The sequence below is a fragment of the Lissotriton helveticus genome, chromosome 1_1, assembly GCF_964261635.1.
Source record: "Lissotriton helveticus chromosome 1_1, aLisHel1.1, whole genome shotgun sequence".
NCBI classification, from domain to species: Eukaryota; Metazoa; Chordata; class Amphibia; order Caudata; family Salamandridae; genus Lissotriton; species Lissotriton helveticus.
The window spans coordinates 572,349,039-572,374,257 of NC_136057.1; the positions used below are offsets into that span (position 1 = coordinate 572,349,039).

Here is a 25,219-nt window from a genome sequence, read left to right on the forward strand (position 1 = left end):
GTTATGTAAAAATAGAAAAAACTTTTTCTAGAAATTAGGCAAGAAAAGGGGTAAGACTCCGCATACACAGTCAAAAAGGTGTCAGTAAAAATGTCTTTGGAGAATGAAAATAGTACTCTTCATTCAGTGGAGGAAAAAAGAACAGTTCCTTAAGTGCAGTAACTTATACCACTTTGGTAGAACAGTTCTTTGCATTCAAGACAACACAGGGCTGAAATCTGCCTGGGCCCACACAAGGGACAATACGGTAATGCTTGGGCTGGTGAATGGGGGCTGAGTAAATCCCACCAGTCTCCAGCGGCTTACTAGCAGATAGAGGCAGTCCCTGGCAGGTTCGTTATTATGTGCAGTTTGGCCGCAAATAAAGTGAATGTCCCAACAGTCCTCCGCGGGCCTGCACTTGATGGTACACCATCCAGAGCAGACTGCTAATGAAGGGAGACGGTCCGTTGGCAGTTCAGCACAGTCTCCGGTCTTCACGCTAAAACCCAGATGGTCTCCAGTCCTCCAATTCAATTACTGTAGTCCCCGTCAGGCCAGCGAAAAGAGTGTACAAAGTCCGGCAGTCCTCCAAACTTCCCCCACAGCCTCCGGCCCCCAGCCCACCCCGAGGCAGCGCTCCACACAGCAGCATAACGTAGACCTTTACCTGGGGGGTGAAGGCGAAGCTGGCATCCGCCGAGGGCTTGCTCATGGTCCCAGGCACGCCTGCCCCGCAGTGATGCTGCACGGACCCCTCCCGGAAACGCGCGCAACTCTCCTCCTCAGCTCTTTTGGCTGTGATGATGCGTCCCATTTGCTAGGGAGCCCTCCGCCAGCACCCAATCCTAGCGCGTCATGCCTGTCGTTACAGGGGAAATCCTCACTGGGCTTCCCTCAGCTCTCGGGCGGCGGCGGTGATTCCGAGAATGCAGTATCTTCCTCACAACTTGCAGCCCGTTCAGGGACCCGGATGGCGGCGGCGTTGTCGGGGCAACCAGCGCTTCCTTCAACAGCGCTCAGGTCATGGGCACATAGCGCTTCTTGGTCACAGCACTTCAGTCCCTGCACAGCGCTTCTCAGCGCATTCCTGTCCCAAGCGGCAGCGGTGATTTCACGGGCACACAGCACTCTTTTTGGCCCAGCGCTCCACAGTGCATTAAGGTCCCGGGCAGCGGCAATGATTTTGGTGCGATAAATAGAGCTGCACACACCCAGCGCTTTCCAGTCCAGTTAGGGTCCCAGGCAGCAGCGGTGATTTTCAGACATACAGTGCTGCAGGGGCAATTTACAGAGAAGTTGTTGCTGTCCTTTTGGTTCCTTCCTGCAGCAAGGCCGTTCCACGACGCTGCAGGGGAAGTCCTTGATGTCTTTGCTGCCCTGGTGATGCCAGTGACCAGGGGATCAGTCCTTCTGCTTATGGAGACATTCTGGAGGTGTTCTATGTTTTCTCTCTTAGCAGGGCAAGATCAGTAGGCAGGAAGACAGCGCAGCAAGCTGGGGCAGCACTTCCTTGGATCAGTCAGTCCCAGCAAAGATGGCAATTCTCTTGGTGCAGCAGTCTTCACTCCAGCAGAGTTCCCTAGTGGTCCATCAATGTAACTAAGATCTGATGCCAGGAGCCTCCCTTTTATACCCTACAGTCTAGTTACTAGAACGGGACAGAAGTCTTTGGAAGGGTCTGGGGGCAGGGGTTTCTGGAATTGTGCAGGGTGTTTTGGGGTGTTCCCTGCCTTCCCTGACCTGGCTGTCACAGTGATGAGAGGCAGGGCCGTTAAGATTACAGTGGGCAGCCAGTCACAGCCCATTCAAGGGGAGAAGGTGTGAATCACCACTGCCATCTTCACAACCCAGGCAGGCTATCAGTAAGCAGATGCGAGGGGGGAATCTGCAGTGTCCAGACTAAGTGTAGGCAGAGAAATGTCTACTTTCTAAAAGGGATAATTCTAGAGTAGTAGTGCCCAAACCCCCTTTATCATTGGAAAGGGTTCCCCACTCCGATTCTAACAAGACCAAACGTGACAGACTTATGAGGTCCCAGTCATAAATTTTCCCAGAAGGGGGGTTCCCCAATGTTAGCCTATGGAGGGTTCAGCCTCACTGCAGTAGCAGGGGCTGGTGGCAGATATGCCAGTGTCACAATGTTTTAGGGGAGAGTACCTACCCCTCAGCACTGTTTAGCAGTGGTAAGGTGCCCAGAGGCCTGGGTGCAACAGAATGGTACAATAAAAATGGGAGGCACAAGGGTAAAAAAGGTAGGGGGAGACCACCTCAAGGCTGTCCCGTCCAACAGAGAGAAATAGTGATAGTTCAGGCATCTCAGAGTTGGAATGAGAAGGTTACTGATTTTACCCTATAACAGACGGAATTCTAAAAATCGTCTGGCCTGCCCGGTTCCCATCCGTTACCTCCTTAATGCATGGTTCGATTTTACCTTGGATTTCCTCACTGACCTATCCTGATCAAAAGACATTGGGTTTTTGATTGAGGGGGTGAGGGGTGTGAACCCTTCTCGAGCAAAAACCACAATCCATGTCATCACTACATTAACCTGTGCTTACCTTTGGTAGCTTGGCACAAAAGTGGTCAGGGTTAACTTAGAAACATTGTGTAAACTATTTATGCAGCACACAAACATTAAAAAAGCAAAAACACAACTCAAGAAAAATCCCACACCAACTTAGCAAACTAGAGTAAAATGTGAAAAATAATTTGAGACCAAAACAACAAAAATCCGATTAGTAGAATTGTAGGTATGCAATTTCAAATATTTAGGTAAGTATAGCCTCTAATGCGCCTTGCTGGTGCATGACACTTGGTATTATAGGAGTCTGGGGATCGTTCCTTCTGCTAAAGAATGGGAAGGTGTACATAAAGGGGTGAAGTGAACAACTATGAATTTGAGATTCAAACTAAACCAGTACAATGTTATCCATCAAGTGTACCTCACACCGAATATGCTGCATACTATTTACCAAGCGCATTCCTCCTCCTGCTCCCAATGTGCAGGACAGGGTGCTGACTTTATTATATGTTCTGGGGTACCCTGATTTTGATACCTACTAGCGTCCCATTTTAGAATCTTTGACTGCAGTTATGGGGTGATCCATTCCCAGGAATGTTGGTAAATGCTTGTTCGGAATGCTACTGGCCGCAAGTAAAATAATTTGAGAAGGAAGTTTATCCTCCTGAGGATAGCTATCAGATGGATGTCTCCTACAATCCGAAGGTGTCTAAATGGTTGAAAAGTATATCTGACTAAGACTTGGCCAAGAAGAGTCATATGCTACACACTCATAGAGCTCCCTGATGCATTGCCCCAATGAGATAGAGGTGGGAGGCTGTGTGAAAGGTGCTGGTGCTAGCTAAGAGGTCAGTCTCTAGCTTTTAGGACTATGTAGACATGCAGCCCCAACTCGACCTTTAAGTTGAACCACTATCCTTCATGTTTTCTGTATCATTTCTACATGTTGTGTGGAGCAGGTTTGGGTGGGTCGGGGAGAGGGTTGTTCTTATATTGTTTTTTAACTACATACTGAGACATATAACCTTGTCTTTCTTAAATGCCAATAAAAACATATACTAAAAAAAGTATAACACCTGAAAGTTCCAATCGCAGTCATCTGGTCATGCTGGACAGTTGGAAAGACACATGTTTTGGAGATGGTAATGGAATGCAGGGCGGATATAGGGATCAGATTAGTCCCACTGTAAAAGTTACCTTCTTAAAGTCTAGCACAAAGAAACCACTTTAAGGAAAAGGAGGCCATGAGGAGACCCTGACTGGTGGTTGTTCTCATAGCGTGATAGCAGGCTTGGTCTTCACTGTAGAATGAAGCTACGGTAGAGCATTGCAGACTACTGTTGCTGTAGCTTCACGATGGTGGGCACCGTGGGTTGTCATCGCTGTAGTACGAAGTGCAGCTCTCACATTGCCAGTCATTGCTGGTGGTTGCTGAAGCACAAGAGTTGGGTTTACAGGAGTGTTGCATTGGTGGTCATCATAGATGGTAATAATCTCAGTGTGATCAGACCCAATAATGGTCACGAAGAGCTCAAAACTCATAATTTCTTTCTTTCTCTACAGGAGGAGCTCAGCTGATGCCAGCCAAGCCTCTAGAACCCAGGAGGAACCGCTTGAGGAATAAGAACTCATCCAGAAGAGGTCAGGAAGGCGCAGGCGTGTCCAGTTGCAGGTCTAGGCAAGTTAATTATCCCAGGTCACCTGTGCATTTGCAGGAAGATCTCTGGAGCTTTTTGCATCCCTGAGGTTCAGAACAGGAGGTCGACTTCCTGACCCTTGGAGTCACTCAGGTTAGCCTGAGATGAAGGGAGTAAGACCAGTCTTCTTTCTGAGAGAGCAGGAGAGGACTCAAGCAGCAGGGCTGTCCGTCTTCTGTAATGTCCACAGGACAGGAGTGTACTCAAGAGTTGGTTTGAGGGATATTTATATTTGATTCCAGCTTTGAAGTGGGAGAAGCATCTAGACTCCCTCCCAGATCTGGTTCTAGAATTTCCTTTCCCTGCTCAGGTCCCAAGATGTCTGGGATCATTAAAGGCCAGTTGTCAAGTATTTTGTGAGCTAGCTGAGGCAGCTCCGTCGAAATGTAAGTGGGACAGGGAACTGATACACCTCTCCCAGCCTGGCAAGACGGCCCATCCTGCCAACATCTAGTCCCCCTTTTTTACACTGTCTGGTCGGAAAACACAAAGGCCACCTGGCATCAGCACCTAGTCATGTGACCCAGGATGCAGGCACTTCTCACTTGTTTAAGGTAACTATGGGACAGGTAGCCCTTGCAGTAGAGACTAAAATGAATTTAGGAGTTATTCACCACCAGGACATGTACAACTGAAAAGCACATGTCAAAAGGTTGATTTTCCTAGGTCAATGTGGCAGTTTTAAATGGCACAAATGGCTGTCATGGCAGGCCTGAGATATTTTTTAAAGGACTACTTCAACGGGTGGCACTATACGTGCTGCAGGCCCACTAGCAGCATTTAATTTACAGGCCCTGGGTACATGTAGTCCCACTTTACTAGGGACTTACACGTACATTAAAAGTCCCATTTAGGTGTAAGCCAATTTTACCATGTTTAAAGATGAAAGCACCAACACTTTAGAACTGGTTAGCAGTGGTAAAGTGCACATAGTCCTTAAGCCAACAAAACTGAAATCAGCAAAACAGGGAGGTTGAAGGCAAAAAGTTTGGGGTGACCCTGCAGAAGGGCCAGGTCAAAAATCCTGGATGGATGTTTTAGTTTCTGGTTTATTCTCTGAAAATGGAAGTCACAAATTCTGTACAGAGTGAAGCATAAGTCTGTGCCTGATAAGGGCTCCAAAAGATAGGATAGTCACCAGACAAAGTCCCTGTGAAGCCATTGACTTTTGACGAGAAAGCTCTGAGCAGGAGAAATGCAAAGTCTGTGCCTGCGGAAGGTCCCTTGCCAGCTGGATACTTTGGTTTCTTACCCCAGTAAAGATTTCTACATTTAGACTTTGTCTCTTTTTTCAAGCTCCGATTCCTCCAGCAGGGTTAGACTGCAATGTAGACCAACCCTCCTCTGTAGCCACTCAAAACTGTTTCTGAGATCAGCTCTTCTCCGACTGATATTGGTGCCTGCCTGAGTTGAACAAAGTCGGGGCAGGTCCTGGTTTTTAGCTGCATCTGCCTATGACAGGGCGCCTCTTTGAAGTTAATTACGTTCACAGTCCAGATGATCATCTAGTCAAATGAACAGGACACGCCCCTGAACCCAAGTACTTTGCTTAAGCTCTGAGAGCAAGTTCAAACCTCACCAAGGGGGCTATTCAGCTCCTGAATGGCCGCTGTAAGCTTATGCACATGGGTATCTAGAGGCTTTAGGTGTTCAGTTTCCAGAGGTTTGAGGCTTTCTAAAAGTACGTTTCTCAAATCCAATTTTACCAATGAATTGGGTTTGTAATAAATAAGAATAGACTTTGCAGCTGTTTTTCAGGTGCATATAACATTATTAGATGTAATAATGTACCCCTAATCATTTCTATGAAAACGCTAACCCTACTATAGTCAAAATAGCTTTTTAGGCCTTGTCACTGTAAGGATATATGTAGCATTAAACTTTTACTTGTCATGCTTTTAAATAATGTGCTCTTGCCTCATGGGCATTAAGGCCTACTTAGGGGTGACTTAATGTTTAAAAGGAGGGCCTGTTCCACACAGGTAAGCTGACATTGGGTAGTACACTTACTACTTTTTGGTAATCACAAAGTAAAGTTATTATTACTAAAATTAAACGCACATTTAGTGAATATCAAAATAGTACTCTCGCACACTAAAGCTTAAGTTTACCTTTGGGAATGAGGATCATTTTCGCCTCCAGGTGTTAGTATAGCTCTCTGGCATCTCAATGTACTGGGTCACTAAACTGCCTCTTAAAATTGAGTAATCATTCCACAAAGCTACCCTCCCCCAACAAGTTATTCTAAGCTTCCCACTCAGTTCAGAATTCGGTCATATCATGGGTTACAAAATATAACTTCAAGGGGCCCAACTGTTCTTGGGCCAATTGGACTGAGAAATCATAGAATAGCATAGCACCAGCTGTTTGTTTCATAAGAGCAGGTCATTTGAACATGTTTTCATCGCCGGAGCATGGCTCCTGCCCAAACATAAGCCACCTTTTTCCTCGACAGAAGCAAGGCCACCGAGAAGATTTGAATCACATTGCACGAAAATGTTTTAATCAGCGGACAGAACCAGGCCTAGTGGATACAATCTGCACTTGGCACACTACAGCTTACACAGTGAGAATTAGCTTGGAAGTTATTCTTGAAGATTTTGAGTGGCATGTGATATGTCCGGTGTATGTACTATACATTAAACGTGTAATAGGTGCAATTGACCATTAGGAGAGTGAACCTCACTTTGTCTGAAACAATGTGACCACTCTTTATCTGAGACTATATATCATAAATCTGCCTTCCATTGTGCCTTAGTGCTGGGCACAGTAAATGGGGCCTCCGCCTGCATTGCCAAGTAAAATCTGGTTACCAAGACCTATATTTACTATGATTTTCCACCAGGGTTGTGCCAGTTTTGTGGTGCAGTAATTTGTACCATTTACTAAGCCATCCATTGACAATTTGTGTGGTTGTGTTTGGTTTAGTAAATACAAAGTAACTCAACGCAGCTCATAGTGCTGCCTTGCATTACTTTGCTTCGAGGAGGCGATACATGGGTAAAAAATGGGTGTTCTCATGCATCGCCCCTTGTATTTTGATGCAAACTCATATTTACGTAGACTTCTAAAATGGGGTTTTCGCCAAAATGGTGAGCCTACCGGAAACAGGCATTACTTCAACTTTCCATGTGTACTGCATTTTACAACACATGTAGAAAGAGGAACGTAGGGCCAGATGTGTGACCCTATTTTGCATGTGCAAATGGGTTTGCAACGCATTTGTGCATGCAAAATGTGAAAGGGTTGTGTACAATTCCTATATAGCGAGTCGCAATTTGTTTACAACATGCTATTTAGGAATTGCGAGTCGCTATTAGGAAGGGGCGTCCCCTTTTTAATAGCGACCGCAACTCCACCTTCAGGAAGCAATTGAAAACCTGCTTATTCCCAAAACAATCTTAAACCTTTCAGTTTTTAGTTATAATAATTCTCCTGCCATGAGGTCTTTAGTGCCGGGACACTCTTCCTGAGTAGCTGAGCGTTCTGTAACACATTACACATTAACATAACATAAAATGTATGAATGTTTGCGTACGCAATTGCTGTCGAAAAACACTCACAAATTAATACCCTCTTCAGGAGGGTGAAAATGCACTCGCAAAAGGAAAGGCATCCCCAGGGGACTCCCTTCCTCTTTGCAAATGCAGGGGGAAATATTTTTAGGGGCTGGAGGTGGTCCCAGGGACCGACGGCGCGTGTGACTCGGAGGAAGGTAACTTTTTTATTTTATTTTAATTACCGTCTCACTTTTAACCCCCCTTCTGCCCACGCAGATCCTCCCCCACATCTTTCTGACCACGACTGAGTCCTACAGGTTCTCAACTTAATTAACCAGTTTAATGCCATGTGGTCCACGTTGTATGACAATCCAGATGTGCTATAGGTCCTAGTGCTTTAGGTTTCTCTACAGGGTTTCGGAAAAGCCTAAGCAGTGCACAGTATATACCACACTGTCTCCTAGTAACACTTAGAGTGTTATGCATACTATCAAGGCTCTTTAAATTGTGTCTCACAATACTTTATATGTCTATAGCAGTTTAAGCGTGCCTCTTCCTAGGAGAGTCCTTTTCCAGGCTCTCTCCGGCACTCAGTTTACTCCGATTTCATGCTGCACACAGTGTAGCTACCACAGCACTTTCCTACAGTCTACGCATGCACACTGGCATGGTGCTTCTGTTGCTGGCGCCCTTCTGGTTTCCAAGTGGTGCATCTCCAGTCCACTACTGCTTCCCTGGAGGATGACCGAGACAGTGGTCTGCTGCGAGCAGAATCCTGCCCTTCCAGGTGTCCTCGGTTATAAATCTGACCTTCAATCCCGGCGCATACTCCCACCTCAGCTCCTGGTAGCAAAGGGGGATGTCCATTACAACGCAGGTATTACAACGCTATGCTATTACAACACAACATTTTTATCGCAATATTCATTACAACGCATGGAATTACAACAGACCTATAACATTGCAGATTCAATTACAACGCATGCTATTAGAAAGCAAAATAAGGTAAGTATTGATATCTATTGTGTTATAATATTACTTATTTTTTTTTTATGAATTATTAATTTTTTTAATATGTAACAATTACTAGAAGCACATATAATTAATAGCGTCATAAAGAGTTTTTGGCCAAACGCCGTCCGCCTGCCTCTCGCTGCCGATGCCAGCCGTGGCGGCCAAACCACAAACATAAATCTCAGTCCTTTCAGATATGAAAGAAAGCGTCACACCAAAGTTTGTACCAGATGAGTTTATTGTGCAAAAAGAACGACGCATTTCAGCCTGTCGGCTTTCGTCAGGTTTAAAGGTCGGGCTGCAGAGTTGCCATTTAAAGACGTATCACATTAAATCATCGAAACAGAACACATACTCCTCAGATTTGCCACCAAGCCGGGATCACAATGTTGTGACAGATTATAAATAAAGTTTTAAAATACAATACATTAAATAATCACGATATGTCCCGGAAAACATTCATTACCTTACTTATACTGGTGTATTTTGTGATGCGCAAAGGCGGACAAAAATACATTTCAATCAATTCATAATAAATGCATGTTAAAGGGGCAATACAAGTTCATATTTAATCCACTATGTGCATATTGATACATTAATATACATGTTTGTAACTATATACATATGTACAGATAGAGGACATCCGAATGTGTTGTTGGATATGCGTCCTCTTTTTTACGCTATTGCACAATCAAAACAATAGCGATCATTACATTTGTGTGAGTGCTGTAAACCCAAACAAAGGTGCGCAACATCGGAGTAGCATTATTCAACCAACATTATGATACAAAACATAATCTTCTGCCAAGTTGCCTGATAGGTTCGTATGAAGTTTCAGATCGGGGAGCAATGCCCAATCAAAGGCGAACTAACACCATATGATTACAAAACCAAATTGATGGATGTCCTCGACCAATTGTCCAACATCTGTGTCAGAATGATACATCAGTTATGTATGCCCCAATTCTGCCTATACTAGCAAAGAATTGTGTGCCTCGGATTCACAGAGAAGCGGCAGCCCAAAGACCAATGATACCACGAGGGCAAAGTGTAATATAAGTGAATGAGTGAATCGGACAAAGGTACAAAATTTGTGTAACATGAGTCAAGTTATAACTGCTGAATGCAATACCAGATATCAATCGCGAGAAAGAGGGACCAGTTGGTCCCAATCAGCCTGAGCTGTAAGGGCACCTATAATCTATGATCTGCCTGCAATGGGAACTCATCAGCCAACGTTAAGAAAATACATTGGCCTTTAGCACCCAATGGAACATACCATCGATCATCAAGGAGCTAATACTCCAACTAGTGCCAAAAAGCTACCATGGATAACTGGAAGATGTAAAATGCATACACCTAATGAACCTCATCCCAAATAATAAATGACTAATGTATTTACATATACACAACAGTGGAGACAGCTAGACTGCTAAGGAAAAATGTACAAGACAGATCGAGGGAATATCGAGCTACACCACTATATATGTGGCTAATTCCTCTTCACTATGCATCCCAAAAGGGGCCCTTGTATTCAGGTCAATGATGTACTTTGACTCAAGATTACGTAGTTGCTTCTCTCAGTCACCCACTCCGATGTTTTTCATGACACGGTCCAGACCTATTTAGCTTAAGAGCTGGTTGTTGCTATTATGGGCATTATAAAAATGTCTTGCAACAGGATAGTTGAAATCATGATTTTTTATAGCTCTTCGATGTTCTAAGAAGCGCTTCTTAACCATCAGGTTTGTGCTGCCTATATAGCGAGAGCCACATGGACACTGTAAACAGTAAATAACAAAGTCGGTCGTGCAGGTGTTGAATCTAGATATTGATCTTTCTTTGCCATTGGAGATAGTAGATGTTTTACAATTATGGCTACTGAAACACGCTTTACAAGCGTTACATTTGAAACAGCCTTTACTACTATTAAGCCAATTTACGGGAACTTCTGTTTCATAGTAACTTCTCACCAATTTGGCCCTGAGAGAAAGTGCTCTCTTGTATGTGACAGTGGGTGAGTTGCCAACTACACTGCCAATTACGGGATCCGATTCTATGAGACACCAATGCTTTCTCATAATGTATCTCATTCTGTTCGATCTAGCATTATACATAGTGATCATTCTTGGAGTAGAGGGTGACTTATTTCTGTTGGTAGCATTCTCTGGCTTAAATAGAACATCTGTAACACGTTGTTCTTTTTGCACAATAAACTCATCTGGTGCAAACTTTGGCATGCCGCTTTCTTTCATATCTGAAAGGATTGTGATTTATATATTATTATTTATAGAATAATAATACCTATGTAATCTTTTTTAACAATGTTTATGCTGCATTTATACTATTATTGTATTGAATTATTTCAAATTTTATATATATATAAACTAATTTATATTATATAATATTAATTTTGGATAAATAATACTCGTGTTAATTTAATTGAAACTTTTTTTAAAGAATTTAAAAAATAACTTAAACACATGCTATTATTACTCAGGTATTAATTTTGAATTATTAGTACTATTTTGTAATAGCAAATATTTATCAGATATATATATATATATATTTGAAATTATTGTTTAGAAATACTCAGTTATAACATTGAAAAAATTTAAAATAGCACTTATTACTCAGGTATTAATTTAAATGAATGTATAAGAATTTGTGATTAGTTTTATTATGACAATGTTTAAGATGCTCACAGGTAAGAAAAATACTTACATTGCTTTTGTTTATTTAAACTAAATGGATCTGAAAAATATACTGTATTTATTAATAATATTATCTTTAAAAAAGTGTATCTTAAATGTTTGACATATATATTAAATCACAAAAAATTATGAGAAATATAAAAAAGGTTAATAATAATTGTCTGAATTGAATACGTATTGAAAGGTTTTGAAAATATTATGAAAAAAGATTCCCAGGCTTTATCACTGAACTCAATGGTAAGAATTGTTCTTCATTTATTTTTACATCTTTCTATGTTATAGACGCGTGTAGGTGATTACTGTCATTTTGAGGATCTTCGCAGGACAGAGCAGGAGGTAGTGGGAGATGCTGAAAGGTAAGATTAATTGTAATAAATATATTCAATTTAAAACAAAATTTAAAACCCATTTGAAAAACATTTATTGCATTAGTCAATCACAGCTAGATTTTCAAAAAAAAGGCGAAGCATGTTAGTGTTTTAAAAGACTTTATTAACTTTTAAAAAAAATATTTATTCATCAGTATAATTTTAAAAGTTATTATAATGTACATTTTTTTCATTCAAGATATATATTCTTATGATTTTGAACATATTTCACTGTATGTTTATTGAAAACAATTGTCCTTTCTTTATTTTTTCAGCTAGCGATGACGTTGACGTGTAAACGTGAAACATGCACATCGTCATTATGTGGTTCATCGCAGGACAGAGCAGAAGCATGCAAGACCTGCGTTAAGGTAAGAGATATTATTTTACTTTGATTGCATAGTATAAGAGTGATATTTAGTGTAAGGAAAGACGAGGGAGGTTTATAGATGTTGTAAATGAGTTGTGTGTTTTTTAAATATCACAAAATCAACAATGTTGCCAGCGTATGCCTATGTCGTGTCACGTGTTTACTAAAGTATTAATGTTTAGTTAGCTTATTACCTGGTAAAAAAAGTGAAAATATATGAAAAAGAAAAAGATTTTAAAAATATATATGTTTTATTTTGACATTTGTATATTGAAAAAAGAAAAGATCGAGGATCGTCACGTCGTCTGGAAATTTTAGAGAGCTTGTTTTTTTTGGTAAACATCTGTTTTCGGAATTTGTTCATGGATGGTTTTTTATGGCTTTCTTTAAATATTACAATTCGACGAAGGTTATGGTGGAATTCGTTTTAAAAAATGTTTGGTTTAAAAGGATTTCGATTTGGAAAAAGAGTTGGCTTCAATTACAGACTGAATTGCGACGATGGTATTCGATTGTTTGGCTTCGAAGGACTTTGTTTTGTAAAAAGAAGTGCTATCAATTTCAGACTGAATTGCGATGATGGATTTCAATAATTTATTTTTCAATAGACTTTTTTTTTTAAATCTTCTAATGTTAGGTTTATGCCTTAATTAGAAAAATGCGCGCGTTTGAAGTTACAAAATTTTGGAACATGGAACTTCACAAAAAAGGGACTTTTGCACCAAAAATTCTTTGCGGATTATTTCTTGTGTATTATGTACTTTGCAAATGGACTCTTGGTAAAGATATGAAATGATGTCAAGACCAAGAGTTGGAAAATGAGGGCATCAAAAGATAAGGTGACCCACATTTTTTGTATTTTTTTTAAAAAAAAAGCAAATTTTGTAAAACAGGAAAGTAATAGTGTTGTGTGAGTTAGTAATGTAGGATGTGTGCAATATTATCCAGGTAGTCTGAAGCCACACACAACCTAAACTGTTGTAGTGCAACCAATAGTCTACCTGACATTTCCTTTGATTTTTGGGATATTCGCGGGTTCAGACTGCCTGTTAATGCTTGTGTTAATCTAACTACTTGGATACTTTGCTCCTTTCTCAAAGTTTCCAAAAAATGATAGAAATTGGGGTGTTGTTTTCCAATTGAAAGATTGAAGGAGTTGTTCCATCCCTCTATGGCTTTGTTTGTCTTTGCTCCTCCTTCTAAGCAGCTCGAGTAGCAGTTCCACCCCTCCACATGGAAACAGGATTCCACCTGCGACCCGATCGGCTTAGATGCCCAATCCATGTGTCTTCAAAGTAATTTAGTCGTGGTGCCAATTTTTCATCGTTTGTTGTAAAATAGTCAGATTCAGAAATTGAAGTGTAGTACTCGTCTACACTATCAGAAGGAACAAAGCAAAGTGCAGTTAGTTTTTTTTAGTTCAAACTGCAGTTTGCTATTAGATATATAATCCTGAACTAAGGATGTTTTTTGTATTTTCTGCCAAAATGCCTGAGAAAACTGGAAAAAACATCCTTGAAATTCGTTATCCGTGTACTTTTTGTTAATAACATTATTCATTGCCAATTCAAAATCAATAATTACTTTTCTAGGACTTTTGCTAGATGTTTTTGATTTTATCACTGTTGAAAGTTCAGTGTAAGTTGAGGATTGTTTATCTGGAAGCAAACTGTAAACTAAGGAGACTACTGTGTTGTTAATTTTACCATGAATGGTGTATATTTGGGTGAATGGATGGGGCGTGCTTTTAAACGTCCCATCCATCATCCAAATATCACAATTCTCTAACCTAACAAGAGTACGGGGTTTGCTAAAGATTAGGATTCTTTTCAGAGGTTTTTTGTTGTCATGCAATAAGAACAGGTCGTTAGAAAGAGTTACAGAGAGTTCAGGAGGAATACGTATATCAGAAAAGGTTTAAGGTCTAACTAGTTGAGGGTTACTTGCCTGTTTTTTTACATTGAACGATACGTCTCAGATTAAGAATAATAGGCATACAGCTGGCAACATGTTTTGGGACGTGTTGTGCTACTCCCTCAAAATTGAACAACAGGATACATTGGAGGTGGATGCAATATCTTTGATCTCATTTACAGTTTCTCTAAGCCTCAATCTCCATTGCAGAGGCAGAGTGGTTAAGCTCTGTGGTTCTTAAAACAGAGTCACCAAGAGTAACCGCTCTGCCTGTGCAATGGGAGGAGTAGTATTGCACACATCTCCAATGACACCTGGGTTCAGTCAGTCTCTCCTTATAATAAATATACCCCGAATGTTTCAGTAGCCTGTTTCCCTTTGCTGGAGTTGATATATCTCGCTTCGTCCTTTGATGACATTATCTGTAATGACATGAAAAGGTAGAAAAAAAAGATAGTTTGTTTTTGTCGAGATGTGGATTTTTGAAAAGGCATTTATTAAGTATGGGTGGAAAATTCGTTCCGCTCGCGGAATTTGCGGATTTTCCGTGATTTTGCGATACGCGAATCACGCGAAATCGCTGCAAAATCCGCAAATCCGCGAGCGGGATGAATTTTGCTTAGGAAGCACTTACAGGGTTAAAGCAGATGCCCAAATTGAAGCTAATTTCTCTGTAAAATGGTTACAAAGAAATTAACTTCAACTTGGGCACCTGCTCTAACCCTGTAAGTGCTTCCTGAGTGGCGCCTCGTTGCCTACTTGCAACTATTCTCTGACCCTGCTCTGACCCTCGAAGCAGGGTAAGTGAATAATTACAATTAGGCAACAAGGCGCCTGTCCCAACAATTAGACCTCAGCAGGAAGCACTTACAGATAAAAAAAAGCAGGTGCCCGAGTTGAAGCTCAAATTCAGTCACGCATTATAATCAGCCCAAGAATCTAGTGAGCACGGTTGATGCTAGGCAGGTGTGCTTTCTCCCCAGATCTACCGTCTACAATTAGCTTTAATCCGTGATGGAGGTCTAGGCATCCACGAGTTTCTCCAGCGCAATCCCCCTGTACTTCCAGTGGCCAGGAGGCTGCTTTCTCTTCATCTGCTGCGCTGATCGGCCTCTGACCCTTTATAAACTTGAGGCATGTGAACTTGCACAAAAGCCCAGCCCCAGCCCACACACACTAGGCTATGCAACCTCTTCCCGCCCTTTCCCCCACTGTGATGGACAGCTCACTCGAGGGACTTTGGCGTCTATGGGCGCGGTGGCAAAGTTACAGACACACAGGGTCACTGAAGACAACTCTTCCGGGCCTTACGCGCAGTATTGCAGGAAAAGCACAATATATTTACCCAACGAGGTAGCACTTACTGCTTTCTCCTCATTTGCTGCGCTGATCGGCCTCTGACCCTTTATAACCTTGAGGCATGTAAACTCGCACTGAAGCCCGGCCCCAGCCCACACACACTAGGCTATGCAACCTCTTCCCGCCCTTTCCCCCACTGTGATGGACAGCTGACTCGAGGGACCTCGGCGCCTATGGGCGCGGTGGCAAAGTTACAGACACACGGGGTCACTGGAGACAACTCTTCTGGGCCTTTACGCAGCTGTAGTGCAGGAAAAGCACGATACAGATTTACCCAACGAGGTAGCACTTACTGATTAGCCAGTAGAAAGTATTCCAGTTAACTATGATGCAAATCGCAAAAAAATCCGCGATTTCGCTGGAAAATCTGCAAATTCGCAGATTTTTTTGCGATTTCGCTTGAATTTGCGAACCGCTGATTCGCAAAATTTGCCCATACTTAGTTAACACTATTAAATATAGCGTATTATTTGCAGAACAACTGGTCCTCAGACTACATCCTCCTAGGGGACCTCAACTTCCACCTGGAGAACAACAAGGACTGCAACACCGCCGCCCTGCTGGACAACCTCGCCAACCTCGGACTCAAGCAACTGGTGAACACCCCCACCCACTACGCCGGCCACACGCTTGACCCCGTCTTCTCCTCCAGCAAGCACATCTCCTTCAGCCACTCCACCGGACAACACTGGACAGACCACAGCTGCGTCCACTTCAACTTCAGGAGAACCACGACCCACCACCACCCGCAACAGGTTCCCCGCAGAAGCTGGAGCAAGATCACCGCCGACCAGCTCACCACCTCCCTCAGCCAGAACCCTCCTGCCAACACAACGGACCCCAACAAAACAGCCCGCAACCTCACAATGTGGCTCACCGACTGCGCCGACAAACTTGCACCACTGAAGAACCCTCCCAGCAGACCCGGCAGCAGGAAAGCCTCGTGGTTTACCACCGACCTCAAAAACTCCAAGAAAACCTGCCGCACCATCGAGAAAGCCTGGCGCCACGACCAGACAGCAGAACACATGACCGCCCTCAAGAACGCCACCCGCAAACACCACCAGCTGATCCGCACCACTAAGAAGACAGCATTCAAAGACAGACTGGACAACAACACCCACAACAGCAAGGAGCTCTTCAGCATCGTCAAAGAGCTCTCAAATCCCAGCGCCTGCAACACCGACATCACTCCATCGCAAGACCTCTACGACTCTCTTGCCTCGTTCTTCCACCGCAAGATCGCCGACATTCACAACAGCTTTGACGTACAAACCACGCACCCAACCGCTGAACTAGCGTCCCCTACCACCACCCTCTGCAACTGGACCACAGTCAGCACTGAAGACACCACCCGCACAATGAACACCATCCATCCGGCTCCCCTACCGACCCATGCCCGCACCACATCTTCAACAAAGCCGACTCCATCATCGCACCCCAACTCCGGATCATCATCAACAGCTCCTTCGCATCCGCCACCTTCCTGGAGAGCTGGAAACACGCCGAGCTGAGCGCCCTCCTCAAGAAACCCACCGCGGACCTCCACGGACCTGAAGAACTTCCGCCCCATCTCGCTCCTTCCCTTTCCAGCCAAAGTCATCGAAAAGACCATCAACAGACAACTCTCCGCCTTCCTCGAGACCAACGGATCCCTCGACCCCTCACAGTCCGGCTTCCGAGCAAACCACAGCACCGAGACCGCCCTCATCGCAGCCACCGACGACATCAGGTTCCTGCTCGACAATGGGGAAACGGCTGCCCTCATCCTCCTGGACCTCTCAGCAGCCTTCGACACCGTCTGCCACCGTACCCTGATACAGCGCCTCAACAACACCGGAGTCCAAGGAGCGGCCCTGGAGTGGATCATCTCATTCCTCGCCGGAAGAACCCAGAGAGTCTGCCTCTCCCCGTTCCGATCCGCGGCCACCGAAGTCATCTGCGGCGTCCCGCAAGGATCCTAACTCAGCCCAACCCTCTTCAACGTCTACATGAGCCCTCTCCCAGCCATCGCCCTCCGACACAACCTCAACATCATCTCCTACACCGACGACACCCAGCTGATCCTCTCCCTCACCAACGACCCCAACACCCCAAAGCCAACCTCCAGGAAGGAATGAGAGACGTCGCAGAATGGATGAAGATCAGCCGCCTAAAACTGAACTCAGACAAGACGGAAGTCCTCATCCTCGGACCATCTCCCTCCGTGTGGGACGACTCCTGGTGGCCCCCTGCCCTGGGCAGCGCACCCAAACCAACGGACCACGCACGCAACCTGGGCTTCATCCTGGACTCCTCCCTCACAATGACCAAGCAAGTGAACGCAGTCTCATCATCCTGCTTCAACACCCTGCGCATGCTCCGAAAGATCTTCCGATGGATCCCCACAGAAACCAGGAAGACGGTCACCCAGGACCTCGTCACCAGCCGTCTGGACTACAGAAACACCCTCTACGCTGGAACCACAGCCAAACTCCAGAAAAGACTCCAGCGCATTCAGAACGCCTCAGCACGACTCATCCTGGACATCCCTCAACGCAGCCACATCTCTGCCCACCTGAAAGACCTGCACTGGCTCCCCGTCAACAAGAGGATCACGTTCAGACTCTTCACCCACGCACACAAGGCTCTCCACGACACGGGCCCGAAGTACCTCAACAGACGCCTCACATTCTACACACCCACCCGCCAGCTCCGATCCGCCAGCCTCGCCCTCGCCTCCGTCCCACGAATTCGGAAATCCACCGTCGGAGGAAGATCCTTCTCCTACCTGGCAGCCAAGACATGGAACTCCCTCCCCACTCACCTACGGCTGACCCTGGATCACCTCTCCTTCAGGAAAAAAATCAAGACCTGGCTGTTCGAGCAATAGTGACTCCCCCCCTCCCTCAGCGCCCTGAGACCCTTACGGGTGAGTAGTGCGCTATACAAATTCTTGTGATTGGTTGATTGATTGATGCTAATTATGGCGACTTTCATTTGATGTTGTAAACCTTTCAGACTAAATTATTTATGCGCCTTCTAAAAAGAAATAAGATATAGTTGCACTGTGTTTGATTTATCATTACCTTTTTAATAGATTGGTCTTGCTTCAGGTCCCGGTGGTTTTTGGAATTATGATTTATCAGTTGTCTTATCTTTAAATCTTGAAGAGTAAAAAACATTAAAAAAAATATTAATTTAAATTTTCAAGAATGTTGTTTCCTAAGGAGAAAAACGAGTTATTTATTTTTATGTGTTATGTAGAAACTACACTCACCGTTTACGGATTTGTAGAAGTATTAAGGAGGTGTCTCAAATTATTCAAAAGTCTTATGTTCTGTTAAAAAAAAGAAATTGGAAATATTAGGAATTTGCATTGTTTGTTTGCATTTCTCTGATGAAAGCACAGCTATTGAATTGCAATTCTAAGTTTAACCACACCACTATCCTGCTTTTCCCTGAGTCAAGAACCCCTTGTACTTGGAATAATTTTTTAAAACCCTCCACTATCCTGCAATGTAACTGCGGCAACCACCCCTTTGAGTTGCAATATTAAATTCACCCTCACCACTATCCAGCATATTCCCTGAGGAAAGTTAATTTTGATAACTAATTTTAACTTCACTACTATCCAGCATTTTCCCTACTGTTGCACCCCCTGGAGTTAAAATAGTAATTTTACCCCCTACACTATCCAACACTTAGCCTACTGTTGCACCCCCTTGGCGTTAGAATAGTAATTCTTACCCCTACACTATCCAACACTTACTCTACTTTTGCACCCCGTTGGAGTTGGAATACTAATTTTAACCCCTACACTATCCAACACTTACTCTACTGTTGTACCCTTTTGGAGTTCGAATAGTAATTTTAACCCCTACACTATCCAACACTTACCCTACTGTTGCAACCCCTGGAGTTAGAATAGTAATTTTAACTCCTACACTATCCAACACTTAGCCTACTGTTGCACCCCCTTGGAGTTAGAATAGTAATTCTTACCCCTACACTATCCAACACTTAGCCTACTGTTGCACCCCCCTGGAGTTAGAATAGTAATTTTTACCCCTACACTATCCAACACTTACTCTACTTTTGCACCACCTTGGAGTTAGAATACTAATTTTAACTCCTACACTATCCAACACTTACTCTACTGTTGAACCCCCTTTGGACTTAGAATAGTAAATATAACCCCTACAATATCCAACACTTACCCTACTGTTGTACCACTCTGGAGTTAGAATAGTAATTTTAACCCCTACACTATCCAACACTTACCCTACTGTGGCACCCCCTGGAGTTAAAATAGTAATTTTAACCCCTACACTATCCAACACTTACCCTACTGTTGCACCCCTCTGGAGTTAGAATAGTAATTCTTACCCCTACACTATCCAACACTTAGCCTACTGTTGCACCCCCTGGAATTAGAATAGTAATTTTAATCCCAACACTATCCAAAACGTAGAATACTGTTGCACCTCCCTGGAGTTAGATTTGTAATTTTAATCCCTACACTATCTAACACTTACCCTAATGTTGCACCACCCCGGAGGTAGATTAAAAGCATTATCTAATATGATAGCGCCCCTTGGACTTTGAATAGTAATCATAACACCCGTCCTCTATGCAGCATTTACCCTGTGGGTAAAAAAGCTTTTTGAATGGCAAGGCAAATTATTTCTACACCACTATATAGCATTTTCAATGAGACATGCACCGTTTGATGTTTGAATAGTAATTATTACCCCAGCAGTCTCCAAAATGATATCTTTGTTAAATACACCTTGGAGTATGAATTGTAATTTAAATCACCGCAATTTCTGCATTTTGCAAGACTAATTCACAAGTGATGTTTTTGAAGATTGTTTTACCTGAATTAATTTAAACTTGGAATTTTGTTTTGTTTTTATTTGATTACTTTTGGATGATATCTTTGGAGAAAATAAATGCATTGTTTTTTTGAGAACGCTCATTGAATTATTCTTTCACACGTTAAAAGTACTTGTATTGTTGGTTTAAACTCAACGGTTTCTAGCATTTTCAATAAGGCAACTACTCGCATTGTTTTTTAATACAAATTTTCCCCCCACCACTATTCAGCATGTTGCATAAGGTAAACACCATTTCAAGTTGAAATAGTATTTATTATTCTACCACTACTCACCATTTGCAGAGAGGCAACCACCTCTTGTTGTTTGAATAGTTTTTATTAAACACCTCCTCTTTCAGGCATTTTAAACAAGGCAAGTACCCCTTTTCATGGTAATAGCCCTTTTAATAATAGTACTTTACTGCATTTCGAATGATGGTAGGCCCTTTCTCAATGTACCGCAGCACAAACCATGTTCTCTTTGTCAAGTTCACCTTGGAGTGTGAATTCTAATTTTAGTCACAGCCGTTCATGCTTTATGCAAGTGTCAAGCCAGAGTTTTGTTTTTGGAGATTGTTGTACCTGGATTAAATGAACAGTGCACTTTTCATGTCTTCTTACGACAGCAGGAGAAAGTAGTTTTTGGTAAATGTGGTTACTTTCGGTTGATATCTTTTGAGAAAACAAAATGTATTGCATTTTTTAGAACGCTTAATTTATTATGCTTGTTAAAGTTAAAATGTATTTGATTTGATTTTTTTCCTTGAATACTATCTAGGATGTTTTAGAATAGTAATTTTAAGCACACGACTATTCAGCATATTGCATGATGCGAGTACCCCTTGGAGTTGGAATTCTAATTATTACACCACCACTATCCACACTTTTACCTGTTGCAACCATCCCTTAGTGTTTGAATAGTATTTATTACCTCTAAACCACATTGTATTTTGCAAGAGCAAAACAGTGTGGTAATAGTCATTTTAATAATATCACTTTTCTTCATTTTGAAAGATGCTAGACACTCATTAGATTGTTCAAAAAACATTTACCTGTTATATTGAAATCTGTCAGAACTTAGTGGATCTTCTAAAAATAGATCCAATTAGATTCTTTTTTTTATCTATTTCTGTCTGTTGTTATCTGTTGAGAAAAAAAATGATTGCTTTTTAAAAAATCTATTACGAGTTATGTTTTAGAAAGAATTATTAGTTCTATTGTACTTTTTAACAACACCACTTTCACTGATGAGAACAACCCTTTCAGTTTGTATACTAATTTTAGCTCCACCATTATTCATCAATTCAGCTTGTAGCTTCCCCTCGGCTCAGTTGCCAGACCGAGGCAACAACGGAGAGTGCGTGGCCTCTTAGTCCTGAGCGAGTGGCAGGCGAGGTGAGGCCGTTGCTCCCTACAATGTTGGGAGAGTTTCTGGATTAAAAGACCATACAACTGGTAGGTCTACACAATCTATATTATCACGTCTTGTGGTAAGTGTTGCAGTAGTGCACATCATAGGTCCTGATGAAAGCCCGGAGGGGCTGAAACATGTCGACCAACCTATATCTTTGATGAATAGTAATATTTTTTACATACTATATTCACTCTGCTTTTAAGTATGCCGTCTTGATGGTCGCATCTATTAAAAATGTTCTCTAGACATCAAAACAGGCATTTTTATATCACCACTAACTTTGTTTATACTCTGTACACTTTTTGAGCACTGCAACTCACCCTTTCAGCCTTTAAATACTCATCTTCTGGTTGATGTTACTCTTTCTATGATCCGACTCTAGCTGTCCTCAATGAATGCACTGAGGAGGTGTCTAGCGGATATCATCTTTCTCCACAAAACCCAGATGATGAAGTTCCGCCAACTGGTGGGCTGATGGGTTTCTTTCTTCTGTTTAGATCACCCATTTCTCTCTCCTATGACACCGATAACCATTTGGTATCTTTGAGTTTGTATACCATAAATAGGTACCGACCATAGCATAATTTCTTAAAGACCCTTGGAATCTTTTGTGTGTTTTTATACTGTTGAATTGGGGGACAAGATACAAGAAGGTCTATAAATATTAAAAACTCCCCTGGGACCCTTCTTTTTACATTTAGTTTTCTGTTGCAACCACCCCATAGCCAGTTTGAATAGTAATTAGAACACAACCACTAACAAACATTCTCCATGAGGCATGCAGCCTAAAAAGCATGAAGAGTAATTAACACCTCACCACTATATATTAGTTTCAATAAGGCTAATACCTTTACACTTTCAATAGTAATTATTACTCCACCACTAACCATCAGTTTCCGTCAGGCAACCACTTCTTCCACTTTGAATAGTATTTATTACTGTTAGAAAGGCGACCCTGGGGGGGGGGGGCAGAAGAGGTCTGACTGACCACCCCTAGGTCCACCTCTCCTTCGAGAAGTAGCCGAGCGTTACGGAGGGGCCTCCTGACTGAGGGCCCTCTCCGAGGATCGCACAGCCGAGTAATCACAACACTACAAACGGACACTACGCAAGAGATCAAGTTCTTAAGCTTTTATAAGTAATGAAGGTTGCTGGTTCTTGGCAGTATATACAGATGGATCGAAGGATCCGTAAAGTCTCGGAAAGGGGGGTAGGTAGCGGGACAGTCTAGTTCTGGGCGAAGGAAGGGATACCCTACGCACAGCTCTCAATCCTCGAGCTGGGGGGTTCCGAGAGGTTCGAGCCGCGGCAGCGCCACCAGGCTTTCAGATGGTTCAGCAAGGTAGGCCGCGGCAGCGCCAGCAGGCTCTTGGATGGTTCGGCTAGGTAGGCCGCGGCAGCGCCAGCAGGCTCTCGGATGGTTCGGCAAGGTAGGCCGCGGCAGCGCCAGCAGGCGCTCGGATGGTTCGGCTAGGTAGGCCGCGGCAGCGCCAGCAGGCTCTCAGATGGTTCAGCAAGGTAGGCCGCAGCAGCGCCAGCAGGCTCTCAGATGGTTCAGGTTACCGGAGATGAGTTCGTCTGGTGTCGGCCGTGACAGTGTCAGCAGGGCTTCCAGTCCAGGATACAACTGACGTCCTACTCCGGGGCTGGCCCAGATATAGGACTGGAGTCCTTTGATGTCCGGACCCTCGCGCCTGGGGGTCAGAAGGGCCGGGATGATGGTGTCCAGACACCCGGCAGGGGCGTGGAGCCAGCGCCCAGGGAGGCCGGAGGGCGATCGAAACCAGGCGTCCGGGGACGGCTGGAGGGCCATCGAAACACCCCTTTCTCCGGGATCTGTCGAGTGGCCACTCGACCACCTGGGTGGATCTTGGTGCCTCGATGTCTGGGCTACGCTGGGGCCTGGGCCGGAGCAGAGGCCACGTGGTCATGACGTGGTGGGCCCAAGATGGAGTCGGGCGCGGCCTCATGCTTATGTCGTGAGGGGCCCACGACAGAGCCAGGTCGGTAGTGGGGGTCCGGGATGGTGGCCGGACCAGCAATGTTGGGGCGTGCAGTGTCGGGCAAAAGGGCTGCCCGATGCTGGGTGGAGGGCCGATGTCGTCCTGGGCTCGCCATGCGGGAGCGGTAGGACCACGCCATGAGGCCGGGTCCAACACGCGTCCCCCCCAGCTGAAGGCAGGGGAGAGTCACCCATCTTCTTGGGGATTCTCCTCGCCGAGGCGGAAGAATCGGGACAGGCCGTCAGCATTGGCGTGGTCGTTGCCGGGGCGATGCTCCACAGTGAAATCCATCCCCTGCAGCGAAATGGACCAGCGCAGCAGTTTCGGGATTTCTCCCCGCATCTGCATCAACCACCGCAGGGGCCGGTGGTCGGTCTGCACTCGGAAGTGGGTGCCGAAGAGGTAGGGCCGGAGCTTCTTGAGGGCCCACACCACGGCGAAGGCTTCCCTCTCGATGGTGCTCCATCGCTGCTCTCTTGCCAGTAGGCGTCGGCTGATGAAGGCCACGGGCTGGTCAATGTCTTCGGAGTTAACTTGGGACAGGACCGCCCCGATGCCGTGCTCTGAGGCGTCGGTTTGGACCACAAACTCTCTGCTGTAGTCGGGGGCCTGGAGCACAGGGGCGGTGCACATGGCAGTCTTCAGAGTTTCAAAGGCTGCCTGGCACTCGGGGGTCCAGTGCACCTTCTGTGGTAGTTTCTTTGAGGTCAGTTCTGTGAGGGGCCCCACAATGCTCCCGTAGTTCTTTATGAATCGCCGGTAATATCCGGTGAGCCCCAGGAAGGCGCGGACGGCGGTTTGGGTGACCGGGGGCTCCCAGGCCCGGATGGTGTCTATCTTTGGTTGGAGGGGAGCCACTTGGCCGCTCCCCACTTGGTGTCCCAGATAGGTCACAGACCCTTGGCCTATCTGACACTTACTGGCTTTGACGGTGAGTCCGGCCCGCCGAAGGGCCGTCAGGACTGTCCAGAGGTGGGTCAGGTGCTCATCCCAGTGGCGGCTGTACACCGCAATGTCATCGAGATAGGCGGCACTGTACTCCTCCAGACCGGCCAGTACTCGGTTCACTAGTCTCTGGAAGGTCGCGGGTGCGTTTTTCATGCCGAAGGGCATCACTTTGAAGTGATAGTGGCCATCTGGTGTCGAGAAGGCCGATCGCTCCTGTGCACCAGGGGTAAGGCCAATCTGCCAATACCCCGCCGTGAGATCGAAGGTGCTGAGATATTTTGCGGCCCCTAGGCGATCGATCAATTCATCCGCCCTGGGGATGGGATGGGCGTCGGTCCTGGTGACGGCATTCAGTCCCCTGTAGTCAACACAGAACCGGAGCTCCGGCGTGGCTCCGGGGGGGGTGGCTTTAGGGACCAGGACAACGGGACTGGCGCAGGGACTGTTGGAGGGTTCGACTACCCCCAGAGCTAACATCTTGGCCACTTCGGATTGGATGCAGGCCCGAACCCGGTCGGGCACTCGAAAAGCTCGGTGTTTTACAGGTGGGCTGTCTC

General features: G+C 44.5%; 1 protein-coding gene across 2 annotated transcripts in view; it reads left to right on the forward strand.

Moving 5' to 3' along the window:
- The window catches only part of IAPP (islet amyloid polypeptide), a 586,160-nt gene that overhangs the window by 377,110 nt on the left and 183,831 nt on the right, over positions 1-25,219 (forward strand). The window contains exons 1-2 of one of the 2 annotated variants that reach the window (XM_078654429.1): positions 11,708-11,784; positions 12,072-12,167. The exons of the other annotated variant lie outside the window; for it this stretch is intronic. Coding sequence (XP_078510555.1) covers positions 12,078-12,167 — 90 coding nt within the window. The 5' untranslated portion in view covers positions 11,708-11,784; positions 12,072-12,077. Of the gene's footprint in view, positions 1-11,707; positions 11,785-12,071; positions 12,168-25,219 lie in introns of those variants that run through there. 2 annotated transcript variants of the gene reach the window in all.